The sequence below is a fragment of the Tinamus guttatus genome, unplaced genomic scaffold, assembly GCF_059628265.1.
Source record: "Tinamus guttatus ecotype Peru unplaced genomic scaffold, ASM5962826v1 Tinamus_guttatus_pri_ptg000096l, whole genome shotgun sequence".
NCBI lineage: Eukaryota > Metazoa > Chordata > Aves > Tinamiformes > Tinamidae > Tinamus > Tinamus guttatus.
The window spans coordinates 444,980-460,881 of record NW_028288630.1 but is presented as its reverse complement, the minus strand read 5'-3'; the positions used below and the strand labels follow the sequence as shown (position 1 = coordinate 460,881).

Below are 15,902 nucleotides of genomic sequence, written 5' to 3'. Positions count from 1 at the left end.
TGCCAGGAGTGGGTAGCACCGATACGAGGGCAGTTTCAGGAGCGGAGGGACAGGGACAGTGCCAGGAGGGGGCGGTACCTGGACCGGGGCACTGCCAGGAGCGAGGGCGACAGATACGGGGGCAGTGCCAGGAGCGGGGGGACCGCTGCTGGGGACTGCGCGGACCGGGAAGAGGTCCCGGTACCGAAACCACGACGTTAGGACAACGGGTGCTGCTGGTGCCAGGGGCAGCGTTAGGGAAGGGCAGATCCTGATCCCGGAGTGCGGTCCCGAAAGGCAGGAGAGGGAGAAGCTCCCGGTACCGGAGGCACAGCGTTAGGATAAGCGAGGTTCCCGGTGCCAGCGGCAGCGCCGGGACAGGGAGGCGGCGCCGGTGCCGCGCAGGAGCGGGGGGCCGTCGGGGACCGGGCGCTGCGCTCCGAGTGGGTGGCGGCCCCGGGGGGGAGGCACGGCTCCCGCGACGACGACGGGACCGTGGGTGTGAGAAGGAAACGCCGCCGACCCGCCCCTGGCACCGCGACCCGCTAAAAGCGCCCGAGCGGGGCCATGCCCGCCGCGGCCGCCCGGGGCCCCGGCGCCTGAGCGGGGCTGCACGATGCCCCGGCGCAGCCCGCTCGCCCTCGCCCTGCTCGCCCTCGCCGCCTGCCTGTTGGCCGCGCCGGCACTGAGCTGCGGCCCGGGCCGTGGCCCGGTGGGGCGGCGGCGGCTGGGCCGGCGGCAACTCACGCCACTGCTCTACAAGCAGTTCGTGCCCAACGTGCCCGAGCAGACGCTGGGGGCGAGCGGGAAGGCGGAGGGCAAAGTGCTGCGGGGCTCGGAGCGCTTCAGGGAGCTGGTGCCCAACTACAACCCCGACATCATCTTCAAGGACGAGGAGAACACGGGCGCCGACCGGCTCATGACCGAGGTGGGGGCTGCGCCCGGCCGGGCCGCCGGCAGCGAGGCCGCGGTGGGGGGTGCGGGGAAGGCACCGACCTCCCGTAGGGCGCCCACGGGACGCACCGACACTCCCCGATATGTACCGAGCCTCCCCGGGGTGCACGGGGAATGCACCGAGCCTGCCCGTGTCGCATCGACCTCCTTAGGTTGCACGGGGCGGGGGGACACACCGAGCCTCCCCGAGATGCATCAAACAGCCCCGGGATGCCCGGGGGATGCACCGACCCTCCCCGGGGGCGCTCGGTGCCTTCCTCGCCCCCTGGCCGATCTGCCCCCCCCGCTCCCGTTCCCCGGCTCTCGGCAAGGCGGCAGGACCGGCCCGCCCCGCCCCCGCCGCGACGGGGCGGTCGCGCCGAGTTAGACATTAAGAACCCGCCGTTAGGGATTAACGGGGGCGGCGGGGCCCTTCTGCCGAGCGCGGCGGGCGGAGGAGAGTCCGCCCGGAGGGAACGAGGGGCCGGAGCGGGGCAGCCCCTCCCCGAGCCCGCCGCGCCCCTGGGTCGGGCCCAGGCCTGAGCCCGGGACGTCCGGCGGCCCCGGAGGCACCTTCCTCCCACCTGTCCGCTCCCAACGGGGAAACGGCGGCACCGCCGGGAGCCGGACGCCTGGGCTCTCCCCGCGCTGCTCTTGGGAAGGGGTCTCAGTAGTGGAGGGGCGCCCGGCTCCGGGAGGCGGGCGGTGCCCGGGGAGCCCCGGGCGAGGCGGATCCCGTGCCCCGGTCCCTGCTGCGGCTCGGAGCCGTCGGGGCGCACCTCGGGGCGGCCCCGCGGTCTCCATGGAGCCGGCGATGCTGCGGCGGGCCCGGCCGCTGCCCCGGTCCGGTAGTGGCGGGCGCGAGGCCGGCGCGGGGCTGCGGGCGGCTCAAAGGGCCCTTTGTGGCCGGGCGCGGCATTCCCGGGGCCTGAGGTCAGCGCCGGGCTCGAAGGCGCCTATTGTCGGGGCCGGGCCGAGCCGGGCCGCCGCATTCCTGCCCCCGCGGGCCGGGCCGCCCCGCGCCCGCCCCTGCCGCCCCCGCCCCGCCGCTCACATGGGGTCGGGGCCGCCGGGCTGCGGACCGGAGGCGAGGGGACCCCCGTGCCAGCCCCGCCGCAAAAGAGGGAGAGAGGGACCCAGTCGTCCCGGGACCCACCTCCTCCCCTCGCAGATCACCCAAACCTGGGAGTCCCGGACCACCCCCCCGGATCCCTTCTCTCCAGGCCCCACTCGCTTTGCCGGGTGGAGGGGCCCGGCTGCACCCACCCCATCCTGCCCTGTGCTGTTCCGGGGCTGTGCCCCCCCGCGTTCTGCCCCACGGGCCTCTCTTGGGAGCCACTGGTTCACTAGTCACAGCGCGGAGGAGGCACCGGCCGTGCCCTTTCCGCCCGGGTGCCCAGGAGGGGGCGGCACTTGCGATGGGGACCCCAGGGCACGTTAATTTTTAATCCCCATCGGGACGGGCCTGGAACAGCCCCATCACCATCAGCCCTGCACCCACTGGAGGACCCGGGGGAGGGGGCACCGCCTGATCCTCCACCGAGCCAGCAACCACCAGGGACCAGCTCCTTGCAAGCCCCATGCAGGTGCTTGGTGTCTGTCTGTCTGTCTGTCTGCACTTGAACCGTCTCCCTGGCAGAGGGTCCTAGGTGGCTGGGGTGGCAGGTCCAGGTCCGATGCAACGGGCCTGATGCTGCCCCCACCACCCCCAGCGCTGCAAGGAGCGGGTGAACTCCCTGGCCATCGCTGTGATGAACATGTGGCCAGGGGTGAAGCTGCGGGTGACGGAGGGCTGGGATGAGGATGGGCACCACCTCCACGACTCACTGCACTACGAGGGCCGGGCGCTGGATATCACCACGTCGGACCGGGACCGGGACAAGTACGGCATGCTGGCACGCCTTGCTGTTGAGGCTGGCTTCGACTGGGTCTATTACGAATCCAAGGCGCACGTGCATGTCTCCGTGAAAGCAGGTAGAGCCCAGCGGGGTAAGCAGGGCCCTGGGCTGCTGCATGGGCTGGAGAGGGTTGATCCTCCCTCCCTGGGAGGGCTGAAGCACCACCCGGGGCTGCAGGTTCCTCCATCCCTGGTGTCGGTTTCCCCATGTGTCCCGACTCCGTGTTGCGGCAGAGCTGCTGCTCGCCCATGCCCACACCTACCTGGAGCCTCTCAGACTGGCAAAGCCCCTGGTACCCCATTGAAATCCTGTGCAACCCGCACCGCTGGGTGCTGGTGCCCCCTCCAGCAGAGCAGAATAAGCACTTGTGCATTGGAGCCCTGCACTGAGCCCCTGGCAACAGGGCTGGCAACAAACAGAAAGTGAAAGTGCCCCCAAATGCCAGTGTCCCCAGCGGCGGTGGCAGTGGCGCAGGGCCAGCAGGGAACAAAGGGCGTCAGAGCGGGAGCACAAAGGGGCTGTGCAGCCCGTGCTTTGTCTGGGTGCCGCCGCGAGCTCTGGCGCAAGCGTCTCCGCTCGCATCGCTTCCCCTCCGCAGCAGCCGCTGTGCTGGCAGGTAGCGGAAGGTGCCCGGGGGGTGCCAGGGACGAGTCCCACCCCCGTTCTCCCAACCCCCGGCGGGTGCTGGGCTCCCACCAGTTCCTCCTTCTGTCCAGACAACTCCTTGGCCATCCGGACGGGCGGCTGCTTCCCAGGCCATGCCACGGTGACACTGCGCAGTGGCGAGCGCCGCGGCCTCTCCGACCTGCGCCGGGGCGACTGGGTGCTGGGTGCTGAGCCAGGCGGGCGCCTGGTGCCAACCGAGGTGCTGCTCTTCCTTGACCGTGACCTAGCCCAGCGCACCTCCTTCGTGGCCATCGAGACGACCAGCCCGGCCCGCCGGCTGCTGCTCACGCCATCCCACCTGGTGTTTGCAGCCCGTGGTGCTGCCAACGGCACGGCCGCCTTCCTGCCCGTCTTCGCCAGCCGCGTGCGGCCAGGTGATGCGGTGCTAGCACACGGGGCCGGCGGGCAGGGGCTGCAGCCCGCACGGGTGCTGCGGGTGTCGCGGGAAGACGGCGTGGGCGTCTTCGCCCCGCTCACCTCCCACGGGACACTGCTGGTCAACGGGGTGCTGGCGTCGTGCTACGCCGTGCTTGAGAGTCACTGCTGGGCACACCGGGCCTTCGCGCCGCTGCGCCTCTTCCACCGGCTGCTCTCGCTGCTGCCAGCGCGCGCCGAGGCAGCCAACAGCACGGCGCCCGACGCGGGCATGCACTGGTACTCGCACCTCCTCTACCGCCTGGCCTGGCGCGTGCTGGGCCACGAGGCCCTGCAGGCCTAGTGCCCCGAGGGTCCCAAGCACTGTGCCGGGGGGCACGGGGAAAACGCGGACCCCCGCAGAGGCCAGGGCTGCCCGCAAAGTTGCACCAAGCATTGCCAAGGCAAGCGCTGCCCGGGGAGGGCTGGGGACGGGGTCTTGCAGGCGGCCTGGGGACCTGGGGCTCAGCTCTGCCCAGACCATAGGGTCAGTCCCAGCACTGCCACCCGTTTCCCCCCGCTCCGTATTTATTGCTTTATTAACCACTGCGCCTGGGGACAGCTTTGCTGCCTGGGCACTGGGGACCCTGGGACCCTGCGCCAGGGTTCAATCCTGCCTGGAACCAGCCCGGTGCCAGGGCTCCCAGGGCACTTGGCCATTGCCCCCCATCAGGACCTGCCTTGTCCCCACGTAGCTCCGTGTGCCAGCGGCAGGCTGGGGAAGGGAGGGAAAAGGGGTGGGCGCCGCGGCAGGGACGGAGTGCCCAGTGCCGGGCCCAGCTCTAACCTGCACTAACTGCTAACCCGCCCTGCTTGAGAGTTTTATTTTTCTATTTATAAATGTAATATAAATGTCCCCCCTGGGGCTGCCCTAGCAGTGGGGCAGCTCTGCTGTGGGTGTGGACGGGCTCTTAACCATTTCTGTTAAAAAAAAAAAGAAACTATTTAATGGTTTGGGTAAATAAAGAGGATCTATGGCCCTTGCTGGAAGGTGACTGGCAGGAGGGGGGGGGCTGGGCAGAGGGAGGACACCCAGGGCACAAGGGAAGGCTGCACAAGCGGTGGGATGGGGGTCCCCAGGAGGCAGGGGCCGGGGGGGCGGGGCTTGTAGGCAGCAGGGACAAGGGGGTCCAGGGGACCCGGGGGGACCAGGCGCCCCCCACGTGGCCGCCGCAGGTGTTGGGCACCCACGTGGCCGCGCCCGTTCCCTCCGTTTTCATGAATGGAGACGCGGGCCGCAACGCGCCTGCGCAGCCCCTCCGCCCCGCCCCGCTGGCCGCGGCGCGGCCAATGGGAGCGGCGGGCGGGCGCTGTTGTGGTCACGTGGGGCGGCCGGCGTAGTGCCCCCCCCGCCCCGCCAGCAGCCGCGCGCCCGCCGCGGCGGGCGCTCTTATAGCGGCGCTTGCCGCGCCCGCCCGCGCCGCCCCGTCCCGCCCCTTGGGCCATGCCGCTGGTGCGCTACCGCAAAGTGGTTCTCCTGGGCTACCGGGCCGTGGGTGAGTGCGGGCGGGCAACGGCGGCGTGCAGCGGGAGAGGGGCTGTGCGACGGGAGGCGCCCGCGGGGTGTGCGAGGACGGGTTCTATACGGGAGGTGCCCGAGGGATGTACGAGGACGGGAGGTTGTGCGCGGGACTCGCCCGCGGGGTGTGCGAGGGCAGGGGGTTGTGCATGGGATTTGCCTGCGAGGTGTGCGAGGATGGGGGTTTGTGCACGGGAGATGCCCGAGGGATGTGCGGGGACGGGAGCCCGCACGGGGTGTGCGAGGGCAGGGGGCTGTGCATGGGGAGGTCCCTGGTGGGTGCGCATGGAGGGGACGGTGCTTGTGAGGGCACGGCAGCCCCCTGCGTGGGGAGGGCTGGGCAAGGGGGACCCTCACGGGTAAGGGGTGTCCTGGAGGCTGCCCTGGATCCCAGTACTGGGTGTAGGGGGGGGCCTGCCTGTGAGTGGGGGCTGTGCTCAGCCTGGGCACCCTCCCAGGAGCCCCCCAAGGAACCCCTAGGGTAGGAGTGTGGGATGTGGTGGGGGCTCTCCTTGACCCTGCTCCTTCTCTGCTTACGGTGGGTGCTGCTGGGACCCTCTGCTCAGCTCGGGTTTGTGTGACCCTCCCTGCCCCTCCCCAGGCAAGACCTCCCTGGCTCACCAGTTTGTGGAAGGGAAGTTTCTGGACTGCTACGACCCCACGGTGGAGAGCAGTAAGTGCCAGGCCGGGGCACCCTTCCCCACAGGTGGGACAAGGACAAACCTGTCCTCACTCTGGCTTGCTGCTGGGGAGGAATGGGGTACAGCCCTGGGGAGAGCATTGGTCACCCTGGGAGCTTGAGGGAACCTGGCTGAGGGGTGGGAGCTTGTTCTTAATGGGGGGCTGAGAGGGGCTCACCCCTCTCCGCCCCCCAGGTGCCCTGGGGTGGGGGCTGTGAGAGAAGGATCTGCCTGGGGCAGAGGGGGCCCATCCTGCCCAGGCTCAAGGGGCTGAGCACAGTGCAGGTGGTCCGGGGTGCAGGCACCCCTCCAGCGCAGTGCGTTTGGGTGGGGGGCTTCTTGTAGCGAAGAAGCTCCCACTGCCTCATCACAGCCTGGGAGGTGCCATGTGGGGGCCATGGACTGGGCGCAGTGTTGGGGTGGGGGGTTCCTGCTAATCCCCCTGTCTCTGCAGCCTACAGCAAGATGGTGGTGGTCGGCAAGGACGAATTCCACCTGCAGCTGGTGGACACGGCCGGGCAGGTAACGGTGGGAGGGGGGACAGTGACGAACAGGGCATGGCCGTGCTTCCTTCAACACCAAGCGCCCCCGTAGGACGAGTACACCATCCTGCCCCACTCCTTCGTCATCGGCATCCACGGCTACGTGCTGGTGTACTCGGTGACATCCCTGCGCAGGTGAGTGCAGTGGCGGGACCCAGCCCTTCTTGGTGGGGGGCACCCAGCACTGGAAGCGTCCCACCTCTCCGCAACTTCTCCCTGCAGCTTCCAGGTGGTGAAGACCCTCCACAACAAGTTGTACGAGAGCCGGGGGAAGACGAGGTAAGCCTGTCCCCCCCCACCCCTTCTGAGGTGCCAGCTGGTGCCAGCCCTGACACTGTCCCCCCTGCCCCTTCCAGGATGCCTGTGGTGTTAGTGGGCAACAAGGCAGACCTATCCCTGCAGAGGTAAGAGGGGCTCTTGGGTCCCCTGACCACCCACCATCACCTCTGGGCTTGGGGACCTCCCGGTCCCTCTTGCCTGTCCCCCTGCTTCCTTCTGCCGTCTCTGCAGCCGGGAGGTGAAGACGGACGAAGGCAGGAAGCTGGCAGAGTCCTGGGGAGCCATTTTCCTTGAGTCCTCAGCCAAGGAGAGCCAGGTGGGGCTGGTGATGCAGGGCAGGGGAGGCTGGGCCTGGCATGGGTCCCATGGCTCACGGTCCCTCATCCCCAGGGCACCCAGGGCATCTTCACCAAGATCATCGAGGAGATCGACCGCGTGGACAACTCCTATAGCCGGGAGCACCGTTGCCGCCTCATGTGATCCGATGCCACCAGATCCACCTCCTGACCCAGACCTGGCCATGGCGAGGAGCCCCCCGGGCCCTGTGCCAGCCCCTGCATGGGCATTGGGGGCTGGTGGTGGTCACAGGGGTGACAGGGGTCCTCGCCGTGAGCAGCCACACGTGAGGACATGGAGCTGTTCCCAGCGGAGCCACCGAGCAGGAACTGAATCTGCAGCTTGTCCCTGGGATGGCGCTTGGTGCCACCGCGCTGGCAGCGGCGGCGTGTGGGAGTCAGGGACGCCAGGCTCGAACAATTCCACTTTGTGCAGGGGTGAAGCCCCCGTGGAGCCCAGCTGGCACTGGGGCAGGAAGCGGTTCCGGGAGGGCCGATCCGTCCGGGCCACGACTGTTTACTGCAAGGAAGGAGCATGGGGCACATGGTGATGGGGGGCTCACAGGGCGTCCAGGTGCTGGGTGCCCAGTGCTGGGGTGTCCTGTGTGGCTCATCAGTCCCCTGGCAGGCTCGTTAGTGCTAATTACCCACTTGGGTTGGTGGCAGAGAGGCACACGAAGATGCACATAGGGGAGAAGGGGTGCAGGGGACCAGGGTGGGTGTTGGGGGGGGATCTTTAAGGGGTCCTTGGGGACAGATCTTTGCCCCACATTGGGGACCATGGGTAAAGGGGAGCATTGCTCCCTGGAGTGGGGTCCCTGCTGGGAGCTCTGGGCTATGTTGGATGCATAGAGGGGGATGGGGCACCCTTGGGTACCAATGTCACCGTCACATCCTGCCCTCTTATGGTTGGACTGTCATCCATGGGCCTCGAGCAGGGCACATGTGGTGCCACATGTGGCTTTGAGCTGCCCCTCTGTGGGCTCTGCCAGTGCAACTGGGCCCACATCTCGCCCTGTGCCCTGTGGCTCCTGCCTGGCAGGGTGTTTTGGAGTCTTGTGGGCAGCCAGGGCTGTCTGGCAGATGGAGGCTTTGCTAATCCCTGTGCCCAGTGCCCCAGAGAGCGGGTGCCTGGTACAACAAGGCCCTAATACCACCGTGCAGTGGGTGCAGTCCTGCAGGTACCTCATCCCCTGCCTGGGGCCTGACCTGGGTGCTATCCCTTATGTAGGGCTGCTGGTTTCATGGGATGGAGCAGAGATGTAATAAAGCAACTGGGAGCAACACAGAGGATGTGGTGCTGCGGGCAATAGCGCAAACTGGGGTCCTGTGGGTGCTGAGGGGCCATATACCCAGCTCATGTCACAGGGGCTGGTGGCCCTGGCTCCCTGGCAGGGGAGAGACAAGGCCTTGGCACAGGGTACAATGTCCACCCTGTAGCCTGGCACCTTGCCCCCCCAGAGCTGGGTACAGAGCCTGCCCCACGGCACGGACCCTGCCCCACTGACAGCCAGGACTGGGCACCATCCCACCCCATGGCTGGATGGGGTCTAATGAGCTGCGTGCCCCACAGCAAGGACGTGATGTCTGCCCTAGGGCCAAGGGCAATTTCTGCCCTATGGGGAGCCATGGTCGGGCACAATACCTGCCCCAGGTTTCAGCACCCTGCCCGGCCCGTGGCTGGTCGGGGTGGCCCTGGCCTGTCCTATGCCAAGCCGAGAGCAGCCCCAGCGGTTGCCGGGGCAGAGCCCAGAGGTGGCCCCACACACGGCCGGGCCCGGCGCGCACCTGCTCCATAGATGGCCGTGCTGGGTGCCCTCCGGCCGGGCCCGACGGCAGCCCCGGGCGCCCGGTGGGGCGGAGCGGGGCGGGGGGAGCGGCCCCCACGTGGGCGCCGCCGCCCGGCTCGGCCACGGCGGGGTTAACGCGGGCGGAGGGATCCCTCGCCGCTAACGTGCGCTGCGGACCGCACCGTCACCCCCCCCTCCCCCGCCGCGTGCCGCAGCGCCCGCCCCGCGCCGTGTCCCTCCGCCCGAGCCCCCGAGGCGAAGTAGTGCGGCCGCGCCGCCCTCTCCCCCCGCGCCCGCGGTCCCGGACCCCCAGCGGCAACGGCGGCCCCGGCGGGGCGGCCCCGGCGGCGAGCGCGGCGGGGCGGCGCGGGGGGCGGCCGGGCCGCACGCTCCCGCCTTCCCCTCGCCGGAGAGGAGGAGGAGGAGGAGGAAGGGGAGGGGGGGCGCGGGGGGCGGCCCGGCAGGACTACTTTCCTCTGAAAATGGCTGCGTCGGGGAACACTTTCTGTTCAGTTTCTTGAAGCCCTTCGTTGTAGGGAAGGAAAACGGGGGGGTAAGAGCGAGCCCCGGGGCCCCGGCGCCGCCCGGCCCGGTGGGGGCCGCGGGCGCACGAGGGAAGGGGACGAGACAAGAGAAAAGGGCGACCGGGGGCAGGCGGCGGCCCCGGCGCCCCCCGCGTGGCGCCCGCCCGGCCCGGCCCGGCCCGGCCCCGCTCCGCTTCCTTCCGGCCCGGCTCGCTACAGTGTGGCCGCTCTGGGCCATTGAGAAACTTCCCCTCCCCCGGTGCCCGCTTTTTTCCTCCCCGTTTTCCGCTTCCCTCCCTCCCCTCCCTCACCCCCCCCGGAAGGGAAAAGTCTCCGCGCTCGCTCCGGGCCCGTCGCCGCCGCCGCCTCCCGGAGCGGGGCCGCCGCCTGCGTCCCCCGCGCCGGCCCCGCCAGCCGCGTGCCGAGCCGAGCCGGGCCCGGCCGCGCTCCGCCCCGGGCTCGCGTGCGCGCGGGGCGGCGGCGGCGGCGAGCGCGGCCTCCTCCTCTTCCTCCTCCTCCTCTTCCTCCGGCGGCCACCGTCGAGCCGAGCGCGGCCCCGGGCCCCCTTTGTGCGGCGCTTCCCCCTTCCCCGGCGGCGGGGCCCGGCGCGGGCCTCGGCGGCTCCCGGGCGGCTCCCGGGCGGGCCGGCCCCGCCGTCGGGGCTCGCGGCGCGGCCCGGCGCCCCCCGGCGCGGCCGCCAACGCCTCTCCGTGTTGTTTTCCCGGCCATGTCCGCCGCCGCCCGCAGCCCATGGACTTCGCGGGCTGAGGGCCGCCGGGCCGCCCTGTGAGCGCAGGTAGGAGCCAACGGGACCGCGCTAGGCCGCGGCGGAGCCCGGGGGGGCACCCGGGCCTCGGCGGCTTCGCTCCGCGGCGGGGGGTTCGCGCGGGCCTCGCTGGGCACGGGGCGGCGGCGGCCGCGGGCTCCGGGCGGGAGGGGGGGCGGCCCGCGGCCTCGGTGTCGCTCTGTGTGTGTGTGTGTCCCCCGTCCCCTCCGCGGCGGTGACGTGGGGCCGTCCCCGGCTCCGCGGCCCGTAGGCCCGGCCGCGGCGCCCGGCTCTAATCCGCGCTGGATTACGGAGATTTGCGCGGGGGCCCCGGGCCCGTCCCCTCCCGTCGCTGCCCTCCCGCTACCTGTTGAGCGCCGCGAGCCGCCTCCCGCGGCCCGGGGGTACCTGCCGGGCACCCTAAGACCCCGCGGGCACCTCCGCGATCGCCCCCCCAGATCGCCCAAGGGCCGTTCGGTGCCGCCGGGAGTGCATGGGGCGGCTTTGCGGCGGTGGCCGCCCCGCAGCGGTGGTGACAGCGCCGAGAGCCGTGTTCTGCCCCCCACGTCCTGCCTGGCACGGCCCCGTGCGGCTCCCGCATCCCGGGAACCAAGGCCGGTCCTGTCCTCCCGCCCCGGGTCTGTGCCGGGCTCGGTGTGACATTGGGGACACGTTTAGAAATGCTGCCCCCCCCCTCCCCCCGCCCCGAATTTGCAGCCCTTGGGCCTTGCTTTCCCCCCTGTTGGTGCCAGGCCATGTTTTTGGGCCAAGTGTTGGATACGGAGCCAGGAGGGATCACGAGGGCAAGGGGCAGAGCTGGGAGGGGTGGAGCAAGGACCCCTCCTGCCCAGCCGCTTCTCCCCAGGCACCTCTTAATCTGTAACTGTGGTTTCAGTGTCGCTTCCAAATCTCGGTGCTCAGGAAGGAACGTGGTTGGGCAGGGGTGTCGCTGTGCGGCCCTGGCTGCAGGGGACCCCGGGCACCGTAGAGGCTGGGCCAGCTGAGCGCTGGCCCTGGGGAAACTGAGGCTGGAGAGGTCAGAGGCTGCATCTGGCTGCTTATGGTGGGGACATGAGGGCCTGGTTCTGGATTTCCATTTGCCCCGGCTTTGCTGCAGGGTCTGGAGATACCCATGGGCTTCAGGGCCTGGAAACCCCTTGGGTTCCAATTCCCACTTCCCTGCTTGCCCGAGCATCCTCAGTGACTGTATCCCGTTGTGTCTGTAACGGTTGCGAGGCTGGGGCACGGAGGGGCTTCGGTGCATCCCACGTGGTGGCTGTGGGGCGCAGTGAGCCCCAGCAGGCTTGTGATGCCCACCCTGATCAGGGCACCGGCGCCGGGGTCTCGCGGACCCCTGCGGAGCCGTAAGTGGCGCGTGGCTGGGTGGACACCGGGCGCTCACGGTGCTCGTGCCCTTGCAGCCGTGGGCCTCTCTGGAGGGAACGGCAGGAGGCAGAATGGACGAACAGAAGCCACCCAGTGAGGACAAGGACTCGGAGGCGCCAGGTGAGCGTGGAGTGCTCGGCTGGGCACCCCTGGGGGTTCTGTCCCCAGGGGTGCGACAGCCGCTTGTCCCAGCAGCCGACGGCGCCGCATCCTCGGAGGAGGCGGGTGGTGCGGAGGGAGACCCCCTGAAACCGCCTGAAGGAGCCTCAGTGGCGCCGGAGCCAGAGCACACGGGCACCCAGGAGCCTCCGCAGGCTGGCAGGTGAGGGCAGGGACACCAGGGCACGGGGGGGACCAGGTGCCACTCCGTGTCCCCTGCTAACATCCCTATGTGCCGCAGCGCCCCGGCCCGCCGCTGCGCCCTCTGCAACTGTGGGGCCTGGAGCCTGCACGGGCAGCGGGAGCTGCAGCGCTTCGACCCTCCACCCGACTGGACCCCGTGGCCGGTGGCACCCGAGCCCACCGAGACCCCCCGTGAGCCACCGCCGCCGCCGGATGACCCGGCCCCCGTCGGCTTCGTGGAGCCGGTGGTTCCGGCACAGCTCTTTGAGCCAACAGGTGAGCCCAGCCGCCCGGTGTGAGGGGGGTCCCCACGCTGCAGACCCCTCCTGATGCCACCTCCCTGCAGGACACTGCTGGGTGCACCGCTGCTGTGCCGCCTGGTCCGTGGGCGCACTGCCGGGTGCCGCCGGGCTGGCCCGCGTGGACAGAGCCGTTTTCTCAGGGATCTCACAGGTCAGTCCAAACCGGGACCCTCGCGGGGCCCTTGGTCCATCCGTCGCTCCCTTGGTGACCATGCCATGCTCTTGCTGCTTTCAGAAATGTGAATACTGTCAGAGGATGGGGGCCACCATCCCGTGCCGCGCGGAGGGCTGTCCCCGACTCTACCACTTCCCCTGCGCCGCTGCCAGCGGCTGCTTCCAGTCCATGAAGACCCTGCGGCTCCTGTGCCCGGAGCACGTGGCCGAGGCGGTGCAGGCGGGTGGGTACCGGCTTGGCCAGCGCCGGGGAGCCCGGCCGCGGTGGCAGCAGGCTGGGGGACGAGGGGCCGGTGACATTGCTGACGCCGCTGCTGTCCCGCGCGCAGGGGACGTGCGGTGCGTGGTGTGCGACGGGCCGGGCGACCTGCAGGATCTGCTCTTCTGCACCAGCTGCGGGCAGCACTACCACGGCGCCTGCCTCGACATCGCGCTGGCGCCCCGCAAGCGCGCGGGCTGGCAGTGCCCCGAGTGCAAAGTGTGCCAGACCTGCAGGTGAGGAGCCCGCGCGGCGCAGGGGGGACAGGGGTCGCGGCCCGTCGCTCACGGTCCCCCCCTGCCCCGCAGGCAGCCCGGCGAGGACTCCATGATGCTGGTGTGCGAGGCCTGCGACAAGGGCTACCACACGTTCTGCATGGAGCCGGCCATCGAGAGCCTCCCCGCGGGCTCTTGGAAGTGCAAGGTGGGTCCGGGGATGTCCTGCGGGGACCCCCGTCAGCTGCCCCCACGGCCAGGCTGGTCCCCGTTCCACTTTTGCGACATATTTGTGTCCTCTCCCCAGAACTGCCGGGTTTGCTCCGAGGACGGCCAGCGCCCGGCCGGGCTGGAGCCCGGCTCCCGGTGCTCCCAGACCGATCCGGGGTGCCAGGAGCAGCGCTGCAGCGAGGACGCCCCTGTGGACCAGGGCACCGGCGCCCAGGGGGTTCCCACGGACCTGGCGTGAGTGGGAATGGGAGAACCGGCTGGGACGGCGCGGGGCAGGGGGTGTCCCTGCCTTTGCGTTTGGTGTGAGGGGGTTGCGCGGTGCCAAGGAAGGGACCTGCCATCCTCACCTGGCTCCTCCGTGCAGGTCGGTGTCCCCTGAGCGCAATGAGCCGGCACACGTGGACGTGCCCATGCCCGAGGCTGAGCCCGCAGGGCCCAGCGAGGAGCCACAGTCCAGCGGGGAGCCTGCCGAGACCCTCCCGGACACTGTTGAGACACCTATGGATGCTGTTGAGACACCCGCGGGTGCTGTTGTGGCATCAGCAGATGCTGTTGAGGCCCCCTCGGATGCTGTGGTGACACCCTCGGGTGCTGTTGAGGCCCCCTCGGATACTGTGGTGACACCCTCGGATGCTGTTGAGGCCCCCTTGGATGCTGTTGAGGCACCCTCAGGCGGTGGCGAGGCACCTGTGGATGGCGGTGGGACACCCTCGAGCGGTGACGGAGCACCCTTGGACAGTGGCGAGGTGCCCCCCCGTGACACCAAGACACCCCCGGACGAGCACGAGGCACCCCCAGATGGGGACGAAGCACCCCCAGGCGATGGCGGGGCGCCCTGCGAGGAGCCACCCCGGGAAGAGCCACCTCCGGAAAAGCCGCCCCTCGACGAGACACCCCACAACGAACCCCTCCCTGAGGAGCCGCCCCGTGAAGAACCCCTCCTCGATGAGATGCCCCCTGATGACCCCCCCCCGGATGAGCTGCCCCCCATTGAACTGTCCCCCATGGAACTGGCCCCTGTGGAGGACCCTGAGCCACCCCCTGAGGAGGACTCCAAGCCACCGGGTAAGCGGGAGCCTCTGTGTCCCCCTTTCCCCATCCCAGGACACCAGGGTCCTCTCCGCCTGCTGTGACCCTGGTTGTGCGCGTGGGTGTTCCATGGTGGGGGGGTCCCTGTGCCTCGGTGTCCCCCGGCTGGTGGCAGGGGGTCCTGTGATGCTCGTGTCCTTCCTGTCCCCCCTCACGTGCCGCCCCGTCCCGCAGGTCTCCTCCCCGAGGTGGACGTGGCGGAGGAGGCGCCCGCCCTGGCCCCCGAGGTGCCCCCCGAGCTGCCCCCCGAGGAGGCCATGGAGCTGGAGCCGCTGCTGCCCCCCGAGGTGGCCCTGCCGCCCCCGGCGCCTCCAGGTGGGTCTGGGGGACAGGCGGGGGTGACGGGGGGGCTCCGTGGGGCCGCGTCGTCACCGTCCCTCCGTGTGTCCCCAGATCTCCGTGCCGTCTCGCCCGCCCGCCCCCCGCCCCCCTCACCTGGTGCCGCCGAGGACGAGGTGCCCGACGCGCCCGGCCCGGTCCTGCCGGAGCCCCCCGGCAGCCCCGGCACCGCCATGGACACGGAGCCGCCCGGCTCCCCGCCGCCCCCCCTGGGCTCCCCCGCCTGCGCTCCGGCCCCTGCTCCGGCCCCCGAGGACGAGGAGATGGAGACGGGCGGCGAGGGGGGGTCCCCTGGCAGCCCCCCCATGGACGCCCCCTGCCCGAGCCCGGCCCCGGAGCTGGGGCCCTTCCCGGCTTTGCCCGAGGAGGAGGAGGAGGAAGAGGCGCCGAGGCTGGAGCGCGAGGGCACCAGCGGCAGCTCCCCGCCGCTGAGCGAGGAGGACGGGCTGGAGGAAGGCCGGCCCGGCGGGGACCCCAAAGACTCCCCCGAGCCGCTGGAGCCGGAGGAGCCGCGTCCCGGGACGCCCATGGACGTGTGCGCCGGGGGCGCCAAGCTGCCGCCGCCGCCGCCGTGCGGGGACGACGGGGGCCCCGAGCCGCCCGCCCTGCGGCCCCGGCCCGACATCCTGCACGAGCTCTCCAACCTGAGCCAGGGCGACACCAGCAGCAGCTTCCCGGGCTCAGAGGCGCCGCTGGGCTCGCCGGATGCCGAGGCCGGGGGGTCGCCGTGCCCCGAGCTGGCCCCCGCCGAGGGCAGCCCGCCCAAGGAGGACGGCGCCTCGTTGCCGCTCAGCGCCGAGACCGACGACTCGCTGCCCTTTGAGCCGGCGGCGCCCAAGGGCGACGGGGACAAGAGTCGGCGCCGCAGCTCCCCGGGGCGCTCCCGCGTCAAACAGGTACCGCGCTGGGGGGGTCCCGCCGGCCCCCTCCTCCTCGCAGGGGGAGATCCCTGGGGTTCCCCCACATAGAGGGCAGCGGGTGGGATGGGGACTGGGCCCCCCCCCCTTCTCCGTCCCTCCCCAATTCCCAGCCCTTGGCCCCAGGCGGGATGCGCGGCGGGGGGTCCGTGCGGGCGGCCGTAACCCCCCTCTCCCCCTTGGCCCTAGGGTCGCAGCAGCAGCTTCCCCGGGCGGAGGCGCCCCCGAGGTGGGTCCCACGGGGGCCGGGGCCGGGGCCGTGCGCGCCTGAAGTCGACCACCTCGTCCGTTGACACCCTAGCAGTAAGGCTGGGCTGGGGGCG

The 15,902-nt window shown here is 70.9% G+C and overlaps 3 protein-coding genes across 3 annotated transcripts in view; all 3 read left to right on the top strand.

Moving 5' to 3' along the window:
* The first annotated feature begins 574 nt into the window (after positions 1–574).
* On the top strand, positions 575–4,207 carry DHH (desert hedgehog signaling molecule). Its single transcript, XM_088520687.1, has 3 exons — positions 575–907; positions 2,625–2,886; positions 3,527–4,207. Exons 1-3 carry the CDS (start codon positions 596–598, stop codon positions 4,192–4,194), a joined length of 1,242 nt encoding a protein of 413 aa, XP_088376813.1. The 5' UTR covers positions 575–595; the 3' UTR covers positions 4,195–4,207.
* Positions 4,208–5,334: 1,127 nt separating this feature from the next.
* Positions 5,335–7,390, top strand: RHEBL1 (RHEB like 1). The gene is made up of 8 exons (XM_088520708.1): positions 5,335–5,386; positions 6,011–6,082; positions 6,544–6,611; positions 6,684–6,766; positions 6,854–6,910; positions 6,988–7,035; positions 7,142–7,226; positions 7,301–7,390. The coding sequence occupies exons 1-8, from the start codon at positions 5,335–5,337 to the stop codon at positions 7,388–7,390; spliced, it is 555 nt and encodes a 184-aa protein (XP_088376834.1).
* A 2,102-nt stretch (positions 7,391–9,492) lies between these two features.
* Positions 9,493–15,902, top strand: part of KMT2D (lysine methyltransferase 2D) — a 28,069-nt gene continuing 21,659 nt past the window's right edge. Inside the window, exons 1-16 of the mRNA XM_088520678.1 lie at positions 9,493–9,588; positions 10,307–10,355; positions 11,747–11,831; positions 11,907–12,033; positions 12,112–12,329; positions 12,400–12,506; positions 12,591–12,753; positions 12,859–13,024; positions 13,097–13,211; positions 13,311–13,468; positions 13,599–13,722; positions 13,918–14,060; positions 14,166–14,299; positions 14,498–14,638; positions 14,717–15,558; positions 15,769–15,882. Of these exons, the coding sequence (XP_088376804.1) occupies positions 11,783–11,831; positions 11,907–12,033; positions 12,112–12,329; positions 12,400–12,506; positions 12,591–12,753; positions 12,859–13,024; positions 13,097–13,211; positions 13,311–13,468; positions 13,599–13,722; positions 13,918–14,060; positions 14,166–14,299; positions 14,498–14,638; positions 14,717–15,558; positions 15,769–15,882 (2,601 nt within the window). The 5' untranslated portion in view covers positions 9,493–9,588; positions 10,307–10,355; positions 11,747–11,782. The remainder of the gene's footprint in view (positions 9,589–10,306; positions 10,356–11,746; positions 11,832–11,906; positions 12,034–12,111; positions 12,330–12,399; positions 12,507–12,590; positions 12,754–12,858; positions 13,025–13,096; positions 13,212–13,310; positions 13,469–13,598; positions 13,723–13,917; positions 14,061–14,165; positions 14,300–14,497; positions 14,639–14,716; positions 15,559–15,768; positions 15,883–15,902) is intronic.

Bases quoted from the DNA above. Each gene is read 5' to 3' on its own strand.
- DHH (XM_088520687.1), top strand. From the start codon at position 596: ATGCCCCGGCGCAGCCCGCTCGCCCTCGCCCTGCTCGCCCTCGCCGCC. The intron at 908-2,624 runs GTGGGGGCTGCG...CACCACCCCCAG, and splicing joins CCGACCGGCTCATGACCGAG to CGCTGCAAGGAGCGGGTGAA. The intron at 2,887-3,526 runs GTAGAGCCCAGC...CCTTCTGTCCAG, and splicing joins GCATGTCTCCGTGAAAGCAG to ACAACTCCTTGGCCATCCGG.
- RHEBL1 (XM_088520708.1), top strand. From the start codon at position 5,335: ATGCCGCTGGTGCGCTACCGCAAAGTGGTTCTCCTGGGCTACCGGGCC. The intron at 5,387-6,010 runs GTGAGTGCGGGC...GCCCCTCCCCAG, and splicing joins CCTGGGCTACCGGGCCGTGG to GCAAGACCTCCCTGGCTCAC. The intron at 6,612-6,683 runs GTAACGGTGGGA...GCGCCCCCGTAG, and splicing joins TGGTGGACACGGCCGGGCAG to GACGAGTACACCATCCTGCC.